At 50.5% G+C, this 15,519-nt stretch overlaps 5 protein-coding genes across 5 annotated transcripts; 3 read left to right on the top strand and 2 right to left on the bottom strand.

Moving 5' to 3' along the window:
* Window positions 1-337: 337 nt before the first annotated feature.
* SETTUDRAFT_41527 (uncharacterized protein) lies at window positions 338-4,872 on the top strand (the record flags this gene model as incomplete). The annotated part of the gene is made up of 1 exon (XM_008026937.1): window positions 338-4,872. The coding sequence occupies one exon, from the start codon at window positions 338-340 to the stop codon at window positions 4,556-4,558; it is 4,221 nt and encodes a 1,406-aa protein (XP_008025128.1). The 3' UTR covers window positions 4,559-4,872.
* Window positions 4,873-5,889: 1,017 nt separating this feature from the next.
* SETTUDRAFT_135645 (uncharacterized protein) lies at window positions 5,890-7,687 on the top strand (the record flags this gene model as incomplete). Its single annotated transcript, XM_008027399.1, has 1 exon — window positions 5,890-7,687. The coding sequence occupies exon 1, from the start codon at window positions 6,242-6,244 to the stop codon at window positions 7,685-7,687; it is 1,446 nt and encodes a 481-aa protein (XP_008025590.1). The 5' UTR covers window positions 5,890-6,241.
* Window positions 7,688-9,810: 2,123 nt separating this feature from the next.
* On the top strand, window positions 9,811-11,181 carry SETTUDRAFT_89655 (uncharacterized protein; the record flags this gene model as incomplete). Its single annotated transcript, XM_008027398.1, has 1 exon — window positions 9,811-11,181. One exon carries the CDS (start codon window positions 9,811-9,813, stop codon window positions 11,179-11,181), a length of 1,371 nt encoding a protein of 456 aa, XP_008025589.1.
* A 461-nt stretch (window positions 11,182-11,642) lies between these two features.
* On the bottom strand, window positions 11,643-12,497 carry SETTUDRAFT_31369 (uncharacterized protein; the record flags this gene model as incomplete). Its single annotated transcript, XM_008026858.1, is given in 5 exon segments — window positions 11,643-11,810; window positions 11,830-11,866; window positions 11,907-12,102; window positions 12,195-12,329; window positions 12,371-12,497. The coding sequence occupies 5 exon segments, from the start codon at window positions 12,495-12,497 to the stop codon at window positions 11,643-11,645; spliced, it is 663 nt and encodes a 220-aa protein (XP_008025049.1).
* Window positions 12,498-13,337: 840 nt separating this feature from the next.
* Window positions 13,338-14,585, bottom strand: SETTUDRAFT_153826 (uncharacterized protein; the record flags this gene model as incomplete). Its single annotated transcript, XM_008027397.1, has 6 exons — window positions 13,338-13,492; window positions 13,541-13,725; window positions 13,788-13,930; window positions 13,982-14,206; window positions 14,253-14,357; window positions 14,412-14,585. 6 exons carry the CDS (start codon window positions 14,583-14,585, stop codon window positions 13,338-13,340), a joined length of 987 nt encoding a protein of 328 aa, XP_008025588.1.
* Window positions 14,586-15,519: the final 934 nt, after the last annotated feature.

Here is a 15,519-nt window from a genome sequence, read left to right as displayed (position 1 = left end):
TGGCGGTGGTGGGGCTGGTAAAGGCTGGCGCTTTGCCGCTTTGGGTCATGACGCCGCCAAGGGCCCGGCTTGACTTTTTTTTTTGTGCATGGAGAGAAACAGAGAGACACACCGAGAGATAGACTTTTCATCCTCGTCGGGCAACCAAGCCCAATCCCAATTCCACACCGAATGCTGTCTCTGCCTTGTCTCTTTCCTCCTGCCTGTTCGCCTCGTGTGTGCAGATAGCAGCCTGGGCTCATTTTTTGGGGTGTCTTTTTTTTTATCGTTTCTTCTCGCATCCATTTCGTTTGATACCCCTCCCCCATCGACGCTCGACGCGACGACCATTGGCAAGATGCTCACACGAGCAGTCGGCCGGAAACTGACTCTGCCATGGCTCTGCCCAGCGCTGTCGCGAACAACGTCCAGTACGGCCTCATTGAGGCACCAGCAGCAGCACCGACAGCAACAACAGCGGCGGCGGCCTTCGCTGTCGGCCCGCCATGAGACTCGCTCCCTCGCCACGACAGCCCAAGTGCAGCCGCCGCCGCCCTCGTCGCTCCCCTTCAATCCCTTCGCCCACACATTTGGTCGCCACCACTCCAACCCCGACCTCTCGCGCCTCCCACAATGGGACGCCACCAATCCGCTTGTCGTGCACGAGTCGCTGGCTGCTACGCCGCAGCTTCGATCCGTTCCTGGTGTCGGCACCGACCCGGTCGAACTGCACCAAAACCTCTATGCCTGCCTGCGCGTTGGGCGCGTTGACCGTGCCGCTGTCATCATCAAACGACTGATGACTCTGTACAACCCGGACGCACCCGAAGTCATCGATGCCCACAATGTCTACCTCTCCACTCTGCTCGATCTGGGTCACATGGACGACAAGGCATCGGCAATGGAAAAGATACAGACATGGTACGACACCAAGATGCTGCGGAAAGGCATTCAGCCCAACGCCCAGACCTTTGTCACTCTCATTCGAGCTGCCATGAACTTTCTCGAGCATGGTGCCGAGGAAAATGCCGTCCGACACTACATCGCAACAGCCCGTGAGCACGGCGAGCACCTTGTCGACAACATCAATGCTTCACCCGACTTTACTGACGAAGAATGGGATCTGTTGATTCGCCTGCAGCCCGAGTCGTTCTACGAGCCTCCATCAGTCGACCAAGTCCAACATCTCCACACCAGCACACCCGAGGGCCGCAAAAACCTCATCGAACACGGCCTAGTGCCGCACCCCGCACAGAGTATCAAACCTGTCGAGCAGAAAGGTATGGGCCTCGACTCACTGAAGCAAGCCCTCTCCATCTTTGACGACATCGAGAGTGTCCCCTACCCGCACGACATGGACGGGACGCAAGAAGAAAAGGACCAAGCCTATGCATACGCACGACAATTGCAGGTGGAAAAGGACGGCATAGAAGCTGCCGTGAAAAGATGGAAGGCTGAGGACGAGCAGATGCAAAAAATTGGCATTCATGGCGTCGTAAACACGAAGCCCATCCAAGCGATGATGTACGGCTGGTACACAGCCCTGGTACCATTGTTCAAGAAGCGTATTGAACATGCGAAGGAAATCATGTCCGAGCCTATCAAGGCCAATTCCCGAGACGACGCCCACGCATACGGTGTTTGGCTTGAGCGATGCAAACCTGAGAGATTAGCGGCTATCACTGTTGCTCGCACAACGCTGGCGGCAGTCAGAGGCAAGGGCGAAGATAATTCTGCTTTTAAGATATCAACCCTTTCGATTTCCGTGGGCAGCGACATTGAGGATTATCTCAATAGTGAAAATCAAACCCGACGAGATGCTTTTCTCAAGAAGCAAAGGAAGCAAACCCGTCTGGACTTGGTCAACCAGCTGTCCAAGTCGAGTTCAGCACCATCTTCTGAAGCCACGACACAAAGCGCGTCAACAAGCTCTTTTGTGTTTGAGAAGGTCAACATACCACTCTCTTCCAGGACTAAGCTCGGTGCCATGTGCATAGAACAGTTGCTCCAGACCGCAACCCTTGTCGTGACCGCCACTGACCCAAGAACTGGCAAAACCGTGTCTCGCAACATGGCTGCCTTTCATCACCAGCTCGGCTTCCACCAAGGCAAGAAACTCGGTTTCATCGTGCCTCATCACGAAATCATGGCCAAACTGCGCACAGAACCTGTTCATAGCATTCAGACTGTCAGGCTGCCCATGATCATCGAACCCAAACCGTGGACGAGCTTTGAATCGGGTGGATATTATACTGTACCACAAAAGGTCGTCCGGCAGAAGGGTGGTGACAGCGCTCAGCGAGCATATGCTCAGCTAGCCATAGAAAATGGTGACATGTCCAAGGTCATGGCCGCACTCGACGTCCTTGGGCGGGTTCCTTGGCAAATCAATGCCCCTGTCTTCGATGTCATGGCTCGTGCCTGGAACGCTGGTGAGAGCATTGGATCTCTGGTTGGTGATGATGCCCTCAAGAACCATAAACGTCCACCCGAGCCTCCTGCAGACGCACCCTACCAGGAACGCGTAAAATGGAGCAAGGCACTCCAAGAGTATGAGAACATCATTGGTGGTCTTCACTCTCAACGGTGTTTCCAGAACTTCCAACTCGAGACTGCCCGAGCCTACGTCAACGAGAAAAAGATATACTTTCCACACAGTGTCGATTTCAGAGGCCGAGCGTACCCAATACCACCTATTCTCAATCACATTGGTTCTGACCTGGCAAGAGGCCTTCTCAAGTTTGCGCATGGCAAAGAGCTCGGAACAGTCGGTTTGCAGTGGCTCAAGATCCACCTTGCCAATCTGTACGGCTTTGACAAGGCTAGCCTACGAGAGCGTGAACAGTTCGCCATGGACAACATCGATGAGATCTACGACTCTGCAACCAATCCATTAGAGGGTCGGCGATGGTGGACCAAAGCTGAAGACCCATGGCAGTGCTTGGCATGTTGTATGGAGTTGAAGAACGCTTTGGACATGCCTGATCCGGCTCGCTTCGTTTCGCAGTTTCCTGTTCATCAAGACGGAACCTGTAATGGACTTCAGCATTACGCAGCCTTGGGAGGAGACCATGCGGGTGCTCGCCAAGTCAATTTGGAGCCTTCTGACAGACCACAAGACATTTATACAGGCGTTGCGGAGCTTGTTAAAGAGATGGTTGTCAAGGATGCCACCAAAGGAGATCCTGTTGCCAATTTTATCAATGGCTACATTTCCAGAAAGGTGGTTAAGCGAACCGTCATGACCAATGTCTACGGTGTCACATTCATGGGTGCGAAGCAGCAAGTGCAAGATGAGCTGCGAAATCTCTTTCCTAACTTCCAGCCAACCGAAAAGATCAGATCTCTTGGTCTCGTCGCTTTGTATGTTGCCCAGAAGATTTTCGATGCTCTGGGCAAAATCTTCAATGGAGCACAGGAAATCCAATACTGGCTGGGCGAGTGCGGTGATCGTATCACAACCTCGATATCTGCTGAACAGATTAAGCGAATTCAGGCTCGGTTTGAGGGAATGGACCCCGCCAAAACGTTATACGACTCCAAGTTTGTCTCACCCAAGGCGATGACTGCACTCCAAATCAACAAGCTGAACAAAAATATGGAAAAGTTTAAGACGAGTATCATCTGGACAACCCCTTTGAAGATGCCCATCGTACAGCCATACAGGAAAGACAGCGTTCAAAAGATCAGAACCAAAATCCAAGACATCACCGTGTCAAGGAAATCGATCCAGGATGAGGTCGATAAACGCAAGCAGCTCCAGGCGTTTCCTCCAAACTTTATTCATTCCCTGGATGCTACACACATGACTCTATCGGCTTTAAAGGCCGGTGAAATGGGTCTCGATTTTGCCGCTGTTCATGACAGCTTCTGGACCCATGCCGCTGACATTCCGAATCTAAATGTCATTCTTCGTGACGCGTTCGTACGCATGCACACTGAGGACATTATCAAACGTCTTGCCGCAGAATTCTCCGCACGCTACGCAGGGGCTATGTATCGTGCCAACATTCTCAACACGTCGGAAGTGGCGCGAAAGATCAGCAGATGGAGATCGTCAAGGAGGAAGGATGAAGGCAAGACGCTTAAGACTGTCGGTTTAATTCGCGGGGAGGCGTCATTCGAAGAAGTTGCACTTGAAGCTCGGCGACAGCAGTTGCTCAAGAGCCAGGATCCCATGGAAAGGAAAAAGGGTGAGGAGATGGAGACGCCGACTAGTATCTGGCTTGCCAACCAGGACCCCAAGGTACTTCACTCGTTCCGACTCCAATTACTTGGTGAAACAAAAGAGAAAGGATCAGCGGATAGACAAACAGAGATTAGGGACGAGGCCCCGACTGAAGAAGCGGAGATGATCTCCACTACCGAGTCAACCATGGATCTCGTTGAGGAGGGTGCAGAAGATTTGGCGAAAGATCCCCAGAGCGGCGGTCTGTCAGCAAAGAAGAAATCACCTTCTCGCATGGCTGCAGAGAGAGTGACGGTCCAGGTCTGGATTCCTCTGACTTTCCCTCCGGTCCCAAAGAAAGGCGATTGGGATGTTTCACGTCTCCGGGAATCAAAGTACTTCTTCTCATGACTCAGCCCCGCACTTCGAGGTGATGAAGAGCGCGAGTTCTATGCTCCAGCCGATTATGCGCCAATCACTGCAACAACGAAAATTCGCCAAATGAGCAGAATCTTCAGATTGCAGGACGAGTGTGGATGGCATTTCACAATCAGTCCCTTGGCCCGGTGGAGAGAGGCGCATCCAGGGAGCTCGACAGTGGATGGGAGACAAAGGAAAGAGGGAGAAAAGAGAGGAAGAAGAAAGAGAGGGTTATGAATGCACGCTGTCCCTGTTAGCTATCGCAATAGTGAGATTGTTGAGCAAAGTCTATCTATCTGTATTATATCCTTTTCTAGTTGTACAAATTATGTAACAACCCGGGAAAAACACAATCCAAAATCTCACGGCTAGCTTTCCAATTTCATTAGGTATTTGAGGTCCTTGACTAGTACCACTTGTAGCGCTCAATTTTAGAAGTCTACACTAGCTTTTCTATACTAAGCGTAGACATGCAATACTGAGTCCTCGTGGAAATGTAGCTGGCCCTTTGAGGTAGGGATTGCCTAGAGTCACTGTCCTATGAGACGTCACCTGCGTTGCTTCCGCATCCATACCCTGACCGCTTTCCCTCTTGTTCTTGCTAAACCATTATTCATGTGTGACATACTATGTTCTTTCAGTCTAGGCGATATCTCAAGAAAATCTTCATGCTGAAATTAAACATGTAACTAATCTTAGACATTACAGACTGTTGACACGACAAGAGGCTGAAATATGCCATCTCTCTATGAGTAGTAGTATGTATAATGACACTTTCGTGTCATGTGAGATTTACTATGTGGCTGTAGAGTATGGAGAGCTATCTTCCTCCTTATGCGTTGGATGGTCGCAGGACATTGTAAAAAAAAGGTATCATTGGTGATGAAAGAAGGGATATTTCCTGGTTGTAGTAATGATTATGGTCTCCTAGTATACTACGCGTCCTCACGTTATTATAGTTTTAGTATCCTCGGATATGTTGCGTAAGTAGATGCATCGTCCCCTCCACGAGAGTCGGAAGTTTCATTGATACGTCATGAAGGGGCTGGACATTTTCTAAAAGGTCTAGACCTGTGCCTGCACCCAGCCCCGTACCACACAAAGCAAGAAGGCGCACAAGCCGTGCACGGACCATTGTAAAGGTGGGGTTGAACCAATCAGCTGCCGGTCACTGGTCCAAGCGTGCCAAGACAGCCAACGTGATGGCGCGATGGCGCGTTCACGCTCGTCGGAGCCTCCTCAACTTCACCTCCACCTTCAACCTCAACCTCAACTTCTCGACTACTTCTCCCCCATTACCTGCGCAACACCTACACACATTCGCTCGATAAACCGAACGCTCATCTGTCCCGCTTCCGCTCGTTGCGCGTATCGAGTGCTTGACTTAGACCCATCATCCTTGCGAACTTCACAAGGCCGCTGGCGGTAAAGGTGGGCGACTCTGTTTCGCATTGCGCGTCTATCGGCTGCCATCAGCGGGGTGGGCTTTCGATCAAGCACTAGGGTCGCGTACCTAGTGTCGGCGGTGGACACGGCGCACACAGAGTCAAGGCTGCTCCAAAGCCTGGGTGGGCGGGTTCCCTTGTCGCGCTCGCAGCATCGACTTGTTTCTTTGCTGAGATTTCGCAAGGGGGATTCGGTGAGTTTAGCGGTACTTTTTGGATAGCTAATAAGATGAACTTGAATCTTGATTTCAGGGCGCTCGCCTTATCTGAACCGAACCTATCGCCGTGCCAATGCTCCCTAGTCTTCAGGTGTGACGGCGCTTTGAAGCAGGCAACTGTCTTACTTGTAGTCAAAATCCCCACAACTCATGATACACAATATTTTGTTTTGCAGTACGATGCGGACAGGCTGCTGCCAGGCACCGTCAGCCTGACCAGTGGTAACAGCCATGTCCAGCGACCCCAGCTGGATGAGCTCTTGCGAAACAAGGACAATAAGCATTGGGACATCAAAACTCTCTCGCTAAGCGTGGAGCAGCCATGTCCTCTCTGGTGTCCAGGCGCTCTATCTTTTCATCCCCAGCCTGGGTCCGAGTCTTCTTTCGGTCACTTTGTAGAGCTGGCCAAGGCAACCACAATTCACATTGTCTTTGATTTTAAGCATCTGCGCAAAGAACATAAAGGCATGTTCAAGGCCTTCAGCAAGGTCGCAAGGGGTCTGACCGGCTATCCCATCGCCAGATCACTCACTGAACAAGGGCTGAGGAGGGCAAGCTGGGAGGTCTTGGGTCCCATTGACGCTATCTCCGCGCCGCCTCCTTATGATGATTCTTGTAAGCAGTCAAGTCAGTCACCGAAACGCTTCCTGATTGAATCGCCTACCGGATCGCCGAATTCTGAGAAGACGGTGCCCTTGAGTCCGGCTGCAGCTTATGCTTTGGAAAAAGCTTTTGGGCAAGCCGCATCTCCAGTTGACTATCAGGCTGAGGCCATCAACGCTGCAGTCAGCCAACAATTACCTTTGTATCTCAAAGAAGCCCTCCCGGCCGCCATCCGGGCCGCCATCCAAAATCCGGTCGCCAGCACAACCAAGTCCAATGCCAGCTCTCCTACTTCCTCAACTAAATTCATGGATCGTGATGGCGACAGATGTCCAGGACTGCCACCGCTGACATCGCTGGGCGGGACATTGCTTTCGCACCTCCGGTTCCACCTCACCTTGCAATTCCAACAATACCAAGCCGACCAAATGCAACATTTCGAGCAACTTCTTGACAAGAAGCTTCTTGGGTTTCAGGACTACGTGTACGATGTGCGAGCACAAGAGACGGCGGAGATGGTGGAAGAGGTGGAGGAACACAAGGCTAGCATGTCTATATTGAAAGAGGACACTATTGAAGATGTTCAGCGTCAAATCGACGACTTGTTTGCGAGGGCCAAGGAAAAGAGCCTGGCGCTGGGTGACGATATGATAGAGGGGCTTTCCGAGCTGTGTGATAGCATTGAGAAGGTGAAGAGGGTGAGGCTGCGAAAGATGGTTGCAGTAGAGGTGAGCAAGCAGAAGCGAAGGAGAATGGGTGTATCGAAGGGCGTGGGCAGGAAGCAGGTTAGGGGCAACCAGCGGCTACTGGGGAAGAGGAAGAGGGAGGAAGTTGTGGAGTGGATCGACTGTTGACGTGACGGGTTCAATCATCGAGTCATGAGGATGAAGGCTGTGTTGCTGTACAGCCTCTTGCAACACGTACGACGCGCAAATGTCACCATGGCAGCATATTACACAATGCTGACGAGCACACGTCGGCCCCGGATCGCCTGCAGATGGACTTACTCGGTGCACCCTCTGCTTCCGTGTGGTTGCTGCAGATGTCGGATGATGATCTCCGGGACGATGATCCCCGGGACTTTGCGGAGAGTGCAGCAATGGTTTGTTAGAGGTTCCCAGCAATGTTTCTTCTTAGGTATGATCTACCAGAAGGGCCAATAGTTCAAGTGCCCGCGGCTTGGCCTCGATAATTCTGAATTGTCACAGGGTTCTCAACAAGCTGAACAAGGCATGTGCAACGGGACCTTGGTGCGGTCTGCTATGTATCAGTTGGCCTCCCGCCCGACATCAAACCTGTTCAACCCTGGCAGCTTTCTCCCACTATTAATCTCCGCCCCATATTGAACGTACAAGGCAAGTTTACCCCGACCTGGCCCTATTGCCGCTCCGCGCGCCGGGAATTGGATACACCGGGTACGAATGCGGACCCAGGGGGAAATTGACGTGTTATAAGCCCCGGTATATGCTTAGCAAGCATTTCCTTCTTGAGCTTGATTAGATTCTCTCATGCAGGCTAGTCGTCTATTGATAAGGGCTGTCGGGCGCATGGATGGCTTAGTGTTGTATAAGAGACGCTGTGTATAGCTGCAGCGTGTCGCTTTGGGAGGGTTGCACCTTGTGCCACAGGCTAAAGGGCAGGCTGTATGGCAGTTGGACGGGTGCAGGTGTTGTTGGTGTTGAAACACGGAAAGGGGCAGTGGTTTTGGTAGGGGCTTGGCAAAGGCGTCCGGCCGACCCGAGCGTCCGGCCAACCCGAGTGTCTGGCCCGCCCGCTGAGTACGTCGAATACGAACAAAGCAGCCATCTTCAACGTCGAGGCCCTCCCCCGATACCCTCACGACGCCAGAGCTGAGGCTGAACAAAGAAAAAGCAATGTCGACCACGCCCGCCGCGGAGAGCTCAAAAGAAACAGTCATTGGGGGAGATGCAGTTGCGGCTTGCATGGCGGCCATTCGTCCCGGAAAAGAAAACAACAACGTCGGTGAATCTACCATGCAGTCGGCGTCTTGAGCTCCTGGTCGATAGGCTCTGAACAGGCCTCTCATTCCCCCGACTGACGGATGCAAGTGCTAGCGCTTCCGCCGGCTGACCCCTGCACCAAAAGTATCCCCCGGGCCTGTTATGGACATGGCGGATGTTCCGGCCAGCGCACCGATGACAGAACCGCCGAACCTGCAGCTTGTTTATTGAGCGATTTTCTTTTGCTCGCAAAGAGCATTGCCTGGAGCCTTGGTGGTAAAATTCAGCGACTTGTCCAGTGTTGCTGGCATACTTACCGGAATGCACATGGGCTTCTGACTTTGCTGAGAGCGCGCTTTGCGCCCGTTCTAAGTACCCCAGCCTGTCATGATCGAGACGGACGGCAATTGCCGATCGATCGATTCCCACTTTCTCATACCTTAGCTCCCGTTGAAGACGGACTAGATTGCGCGTCGGCCCCTATGTATTACCTTGCGCCGCGGCTCCCGTTGCCCACCAGGAACGGAAAAGAGAGAAGCCATGGCGAGGGCAGACCACGATCCAGGCGCTTCTAGGTAGTCCACAAGTGACTTTTGTGTGCTTGGCCAGCCGCCGCGGCCCCCAATACCTGAACCTTTTCTAGGTACGCCACGCTGAGATGCTCACGTACACATGTCTCTGCTATGGACGCCTGGCAATATTTCCACGAAACGAACCGTTCGTGTTTCAAGCGAGTGGACTTGATGGCTGCAGCAATGACCCCCCACCTTCACCTCGCCTTAGCTGACGTCCAATCTAGGCTCCCTAGTACATTCTGTGACATAACACGCGTTTTATACAGGGCCTTGCTAGTACAATGGTTCGATTTCTCACGTAAACAATGACTATTTAGTGTCTACTTCACCTCCACATGCCCTGACATGCAGGTGCACCAAAAGCCCATCTTACACTTTGATATCGAGTCTCCATCCACACAGCCATCTTTTTTATTTACCCCACCTCCTCCCCCCGCTAATATGATCGACTGCGCCTGGAAAGAGACGCGCCCAGGGCGCTGGGAGCGCCCGCAGAGCTACTTGGAAAAGATCAACATACTCACCCGCAATGTGCCCAATGCGATTGGCCGTGATAACTGGGCCAAGAACGCCGTTGCCAAGCTCAAATTCCACCCCAGTATCAAGGACCCTGCTGCTCATCTCGAGATTGCATGGAAACAGGTTCGCTATAATCATCCTGAGATTGCCGCTTTCCCACACAACGGCAACTATGTCTACCGCATTGGAGACGCCAATTCCATCGCCCTGTGGGTCTCGGCCACCTTTTCCGTCATCGAGGGCAAAACAGTCGACGAACTGCTGGGCCGCATCCCAAGGAACGAGCAGATGATGTGCTACTTCCTGCGTGACACATCCGAGGTCATGATCTGGTCTCCGCACTATCGCGTCGACGCCCGCGGCGCAATCTTCTGCCTCAATCATCTTGTCGAGTCTCTCGCCAACATGAATCCCGACCTCGTCTTTGGCGGGTGTGCCAAAAACTTGACTCCCAGCATGGAATCGACTCTTCGCATCAAGCACGTGAAGACACCAGCCATTGAAGCACAAGCCGAGAGCCGTCTCGCTGCGCTTGAACCGCACAAGCCGGCTCTGGAATTGAAGCCCAAGGTCAAAGCCCCGAAGCCAGGATACACACAGAGACATTTTATCAAGTTATCCAAGCGCGACACAAAAGCAATCACCGACTACTGCGACACTGCCGCGCTCGGCCTGCATGTGACGTTGCATGCGGCCCTGATCAGCGCCGTAGTCAAGCTCGCCCCAGCCAACGAAGCTCGCAGCTTTATGGCCTCGTTCCACTACAACCTCCGTACCTTGATCCCCAAGGGCGAGGCTCCCGAGAACTCGCCAACCAGTTACACCAGCGTCATCACCACCGAGGTAACCGTCTCCCCACAGACCGACTTTCACTCATACTACTCGCAACTTGCCCCCGTCTATGCCACCGGTTACGCTCCTTACCTGGAATCCTCACCCTACTACCACAAGCTCCTCGAAGACCGGCTCACAGCCCCCGAGCTCGGCAAGAACGGCGAGACAGACGGCCAACTGCAACCTCGCTTTGCCTTCCTCGGCACCATCGACGACAAGATCTGCAGAAACGTTGGCGACGGCCTCGTCACCGTCGACGACTTCTGGCTTGGCGCCGAGACCCTGACGCTGCGCATGATGGTGCACACTTGGGTGTGGGACGGCCAGTTAGTCCTCAGCGTATGCTACAACCAGAACTACTGGGACAAGGAAACAGCTGGCAAACTGCTCAACGCCATGCAGGACACGCTGATTGATGTGGCGCTGGCGAAAAGCACAAAGAGTGTGAGAATTGAGTGAGAAAAAAAAACTGCCTTTTTTCATCTCCTTCCTCCTCTGTTCCTTACGCATGCGGCCCATGTTCCTTTTCCTTTTCCTTTTTCTTTCGGCCTTTATGATTTATGAAGTGTTGACCTCATGTAATCAATAGCTCTGTGATGTTGGAATACCCCTGCTTATAGCTAAGGCTTGATATACAATCCTAGCGTGCTTTTTTGGCCTTGGCTTCTTCACATGAGCTTTTTCTTATCTACGGATGTACTGCGGTCTTTTTTGTTTCGCTTTGACGTAGGCTGGAATGAGAATAGTGCTTATGTTTTGTATGTCTTGTTTAGTTGTAGGATCATGGGATGCATGAAGATTGTTTTGTACGATTATAGTAAAAGTATTGTCCAAACAAATAACTGGTATAGTGATATGTGGCAATTTCCACATCTCAAAATACTTGGACTTGCACGGATAATGTGTATATTCTAGTTGCTTTAGACTTTTTTAGAGTACCAACTTGATCTGTCCAAACCGCCACACTTTTGACTAGGATCGCCACTGCACTTGTAATTACACTCCTGACTGCTGATAGCAACCTGCGGAAGGGTCATGATCTTCCCACACCAACAAGTGGTGCCCCCAACAGCGAAAAAGGCGTAATCCTGGCAGATGTATTCGCACACGTGGAGCGACATTCTCGAATAACTCCTCGTCTGGTCTGTGAATATTCCAGAATTAGGCTTTTTACTATCGCGCACGTAGCAGCCATGATAGTTGATGAGTGTTTTTCGCTCTTGTGGTATAAAATTTTGGCATCCTGTTCCCGCTGGAGATATTCATCGTCTTTATGCGCGAGTTCGGCCTTGAGCTCTTCTTCCTGCTTGAGACTTTGTTGCTCTTTCTGCTCCAGATCGGCCCTGAATTCCTCTTCCCGCCGGCCACGTCTTCGTCTCGCTGTTGCAGCTCAGTCGTCAAGCCTTGCTCGCGCCCAAGGCAGTTGTCCTTGTCTGCCTGACATTCGAAGAGAGAAGTGTCGCTGCACCCACTGCCCTGAAGTGAGGACTCAAGAGGTTGTTCGAAGATAATACCGTTCGTACACGTGCAGGAGCAGTTGTGGTTATCTTGCGACGAGTCTGTGCAGACCACTGAGGGTGTTACACCTAAGGTTCTTGGATTTGGCTCTATGATATATGTAGTGTCATTGCTGTGGAGTCTTACTTACCATTCTGGCACTGGTACGAGTTCCCAGATAAACTGAGTGAGCTGGGCGAGCCGAGTACATGCTGTGTGCCCTGGGCGTAGCCAATGGCACAAAGACTGGAAACAACAAATATCCAATTGACACCCATTTTGTATGTTTGAAATGTTCCCAAATCGGTGATGAAGATAACTGATTTTAATTTGAAATAATTCACGAGCTCCGGAAGATGCCATTTTTATGTTCTGAGTTTTCTGTATTTTACTTCTTACGCCTCGTACCAATAATTCACTGCAGTAAGGGATCGACTCGCTGGGATCTGCGCAACCGAATCCCTAAGCAGACAATGCTTCCGGTGTGGCAATGGGGTTCCGCAACGTGGTCTAAGCTGTTCTTTGAAGCTTTTCATCTACGAATCATTGCCTCGCATGCATATCCATCTTCGTGATTCTCTCGTTGTCTAGTACGTGCACAAAAAGTTGCTCTATTGCCAATGAGATTTGGATATATAAACCCTGCCCTGTAAAAAAACGCTGTTTAAAATCAAGGCGCGGACAGCGACTGGATTCCGCACACTTACTTGCTGTGGCTACTCTGTCCTGATAGTTTCCGTTAGAAACATCTTTACACAAAAACAAAGGCTGCGGGAAAGTATAGGCCAATCATTGATACTTACTGCTAGTCCCTACTTGAGTTCAATAACCGAGTATCGGTTGCCTGATGTTAATGGACCTATGCTTTTTTCGCTAAAGTCAAATGACCATGTCTCGGCTTTCGGATGTATTTCGCGATGCTTTTATAGCCCAGCAAGATGTTAATAACGAGACCCGAAAGGATGGAGGGGATCCGAAGAAGTAGAAGAGACGTAGGAAAATTCAAATGAACAGGTACTATATAGCTTGTCTTAGCTGAGAAAGTCAACTTAAATGGTTATGTCTTTTCAGGTTCTGTAGCAAAAAGAAAGAAAAAAGTATAATATATAGATTCCTTCTTAATCTCTTCCTAATTTCGGTAATTCTAAACTAGGCTCTCCCTGCACCTGAAAATCCGTCCTTACCCAGATGCTATTTTGCTTATCTGCTCTCGCCGTGTAGCTCTGCTGAGTATCAATGCTAATGTAACTCAATACATGAACTGCCTTGCCCGCTGATGTATAGGTAGTCGTGGTGGTGGCGCGAACCGTAGAATTGGCACTCAGAGCTAAGCTCGACTCCAGACTAAGGAGGAACGGCTTCAGGAATGGAATCGTGGACGTCATGATACTTGTAACTTGAACTATCTGTCCACAGACAACAACAGGCCAGATGCAATAGAGAAGATCGTTATAAGTAAAAAGAGTGCGAATGAACACGATTTGCACCACTGACGCTATCACAACGCTTTGCATTAGGTTGTCAGTAATCATCCTGTCAAAATTCAAGACGAGAATAGTGATACATACATTAAACGAGACCAGAATCCTGCTAGAAGGATAAGCCGTGTCCTGGAATTGATCTGAAGTGGAATAACCATTAATGTCGGGACAGTGGCGAGCGCGAGATCAGTCATGATGTTCATGGTGGCGTTGTATGTTCGGACCGCTCTCTGGATTCGATCAGTTGGGAAAGATATGACTTCACCAAGAGCACGGCTCACAATATCTATACATTCTGAGTTTGTGATATCCCATCTCTGCGGAGATGGACACTGAAACGCGATGAGAAGTACGGCGCTTAATCCCCACAATACAGTGACTACACATGTGGTATACATGTTGATTCGATGCTTGACTACAGGTGTTATTGTCGTGAAAGGAATGAGTAAAACACCCTTTGCCGCAACAATGGTGAGTATAGAGAGAAGCTCTCCAATGTAAAAAGCCTATAGCTTTTAAAATGGTGTTTCATGCGTTGGGTGATTTGCTTACTTTCCAAGCTTGCATTATTGTCTCTCCCGATAAATCAGCTTGAGAATTACCGATGGCTTGACCAGCACGGCAAAGAAAAGTGACTGTCTGGCCTATAGCCAAAAGCTGCAAGAAGACAAGTCAAACGTGTGCGTATCACATTATAGTCCATTTACTTACTAGCGCTGCTAATAATATGAAATCGGCTTTTATGAAAGGTCTGGACAGGAACTTCTTCGTTGCAAAATGGGCGATAATGGACAGTGTCGAGAAGGCAAGAAAGAGCCATGCGAGGATCTGGATTAACGGCGCCGCACGACCTTCGCGAAATGCAGGACGTTTTGCATTATCCATAGTGGTGGTGCGATGCTGTAAAATCATCATTGCCCTGGTTATTTGTATCAAAGAAGGAGGTTTTATATATCATTTCAATCGAGCCAAGGGATCATAAATCCCCTATGCTCATCTCATCAGTCCATGTGGAAATTATTGTTGTATCATGACCCAACACGCTCGCCAATTACATGATTCATGCTACTGTTGCTGCGCACTCAACTGCATCAGTGTATGCACAGATTCGAATTCGAATCCCATACATGCTTCGGCGTAGAGGGGGCATTAAGCGCGTTCTCGTGGATGCAAAGGGAAGTACCTATTACAGTAGCGTTGCCGCGCAAGCCTGTGTATACGCCACAACCACACTTAAGCGACATGTCACCTTGCATCAACGGGAAGATCCCACCGGCTTATATACTGTATTTGATCACCCAGAAACTCGCGCAGGAAACTTTCGTCAAAGATAAGCGTTAACCCGCCGGTGAGAAGGAAAAAGAGGCCGTATGTGTATGCCCCATTGTGATAAAGAATCGAGGTCATTTGAAGTATCTGGAGTTTGCTCCCCGGCACAACCTTTGAGCGAATGACTGCTAATCGACATGTTGAGAATTCGTTGAGGTTCCCGACAGAATGGTACATTGATGCGACATATTTAAACGTTCAATACTTGGGTTTCTACCCCTGCACAATGCTAATCGAGGAATGATCACCCTACGCCGCGGAATGCTTGAGGGTGGCACAGAAGCAAGCGGCACAGGCAACTCTTGTGCGCTCTCGGTAGTGAACGGAACAGCTGAAAGTATAATAATTCCAGCGTGAGCATATCTCATTATACAGCCCAGCATGCGAAGAAAGACCCGGAAGAGAATCAGACATATGGATAGTATTCACGCTTTGTATCCTCAACGAGATCAGGCCCGCACATTCTAATATGTCCTGAGGCAGGAGTTGC

Source organism: Exserohilum turcica, assembly GCF_000359705.1.
Source record: "Exserohilum turcica Et28A unplaced genomic scaffold SETTUscaffold_2, whole genome shotgun sequence".
NCBI lineage: Eukaryota > Fungi > Ascomycota > Dothideomycetes > Pleosporales > Pleosporaceae > Exserohilum > Exserohilum turcicum.
The sequence above is the reverse complement of the archived record's forward strand: the minus strand, read 5'-3'. Positions and strand labels throughout refer to the sequence as shown.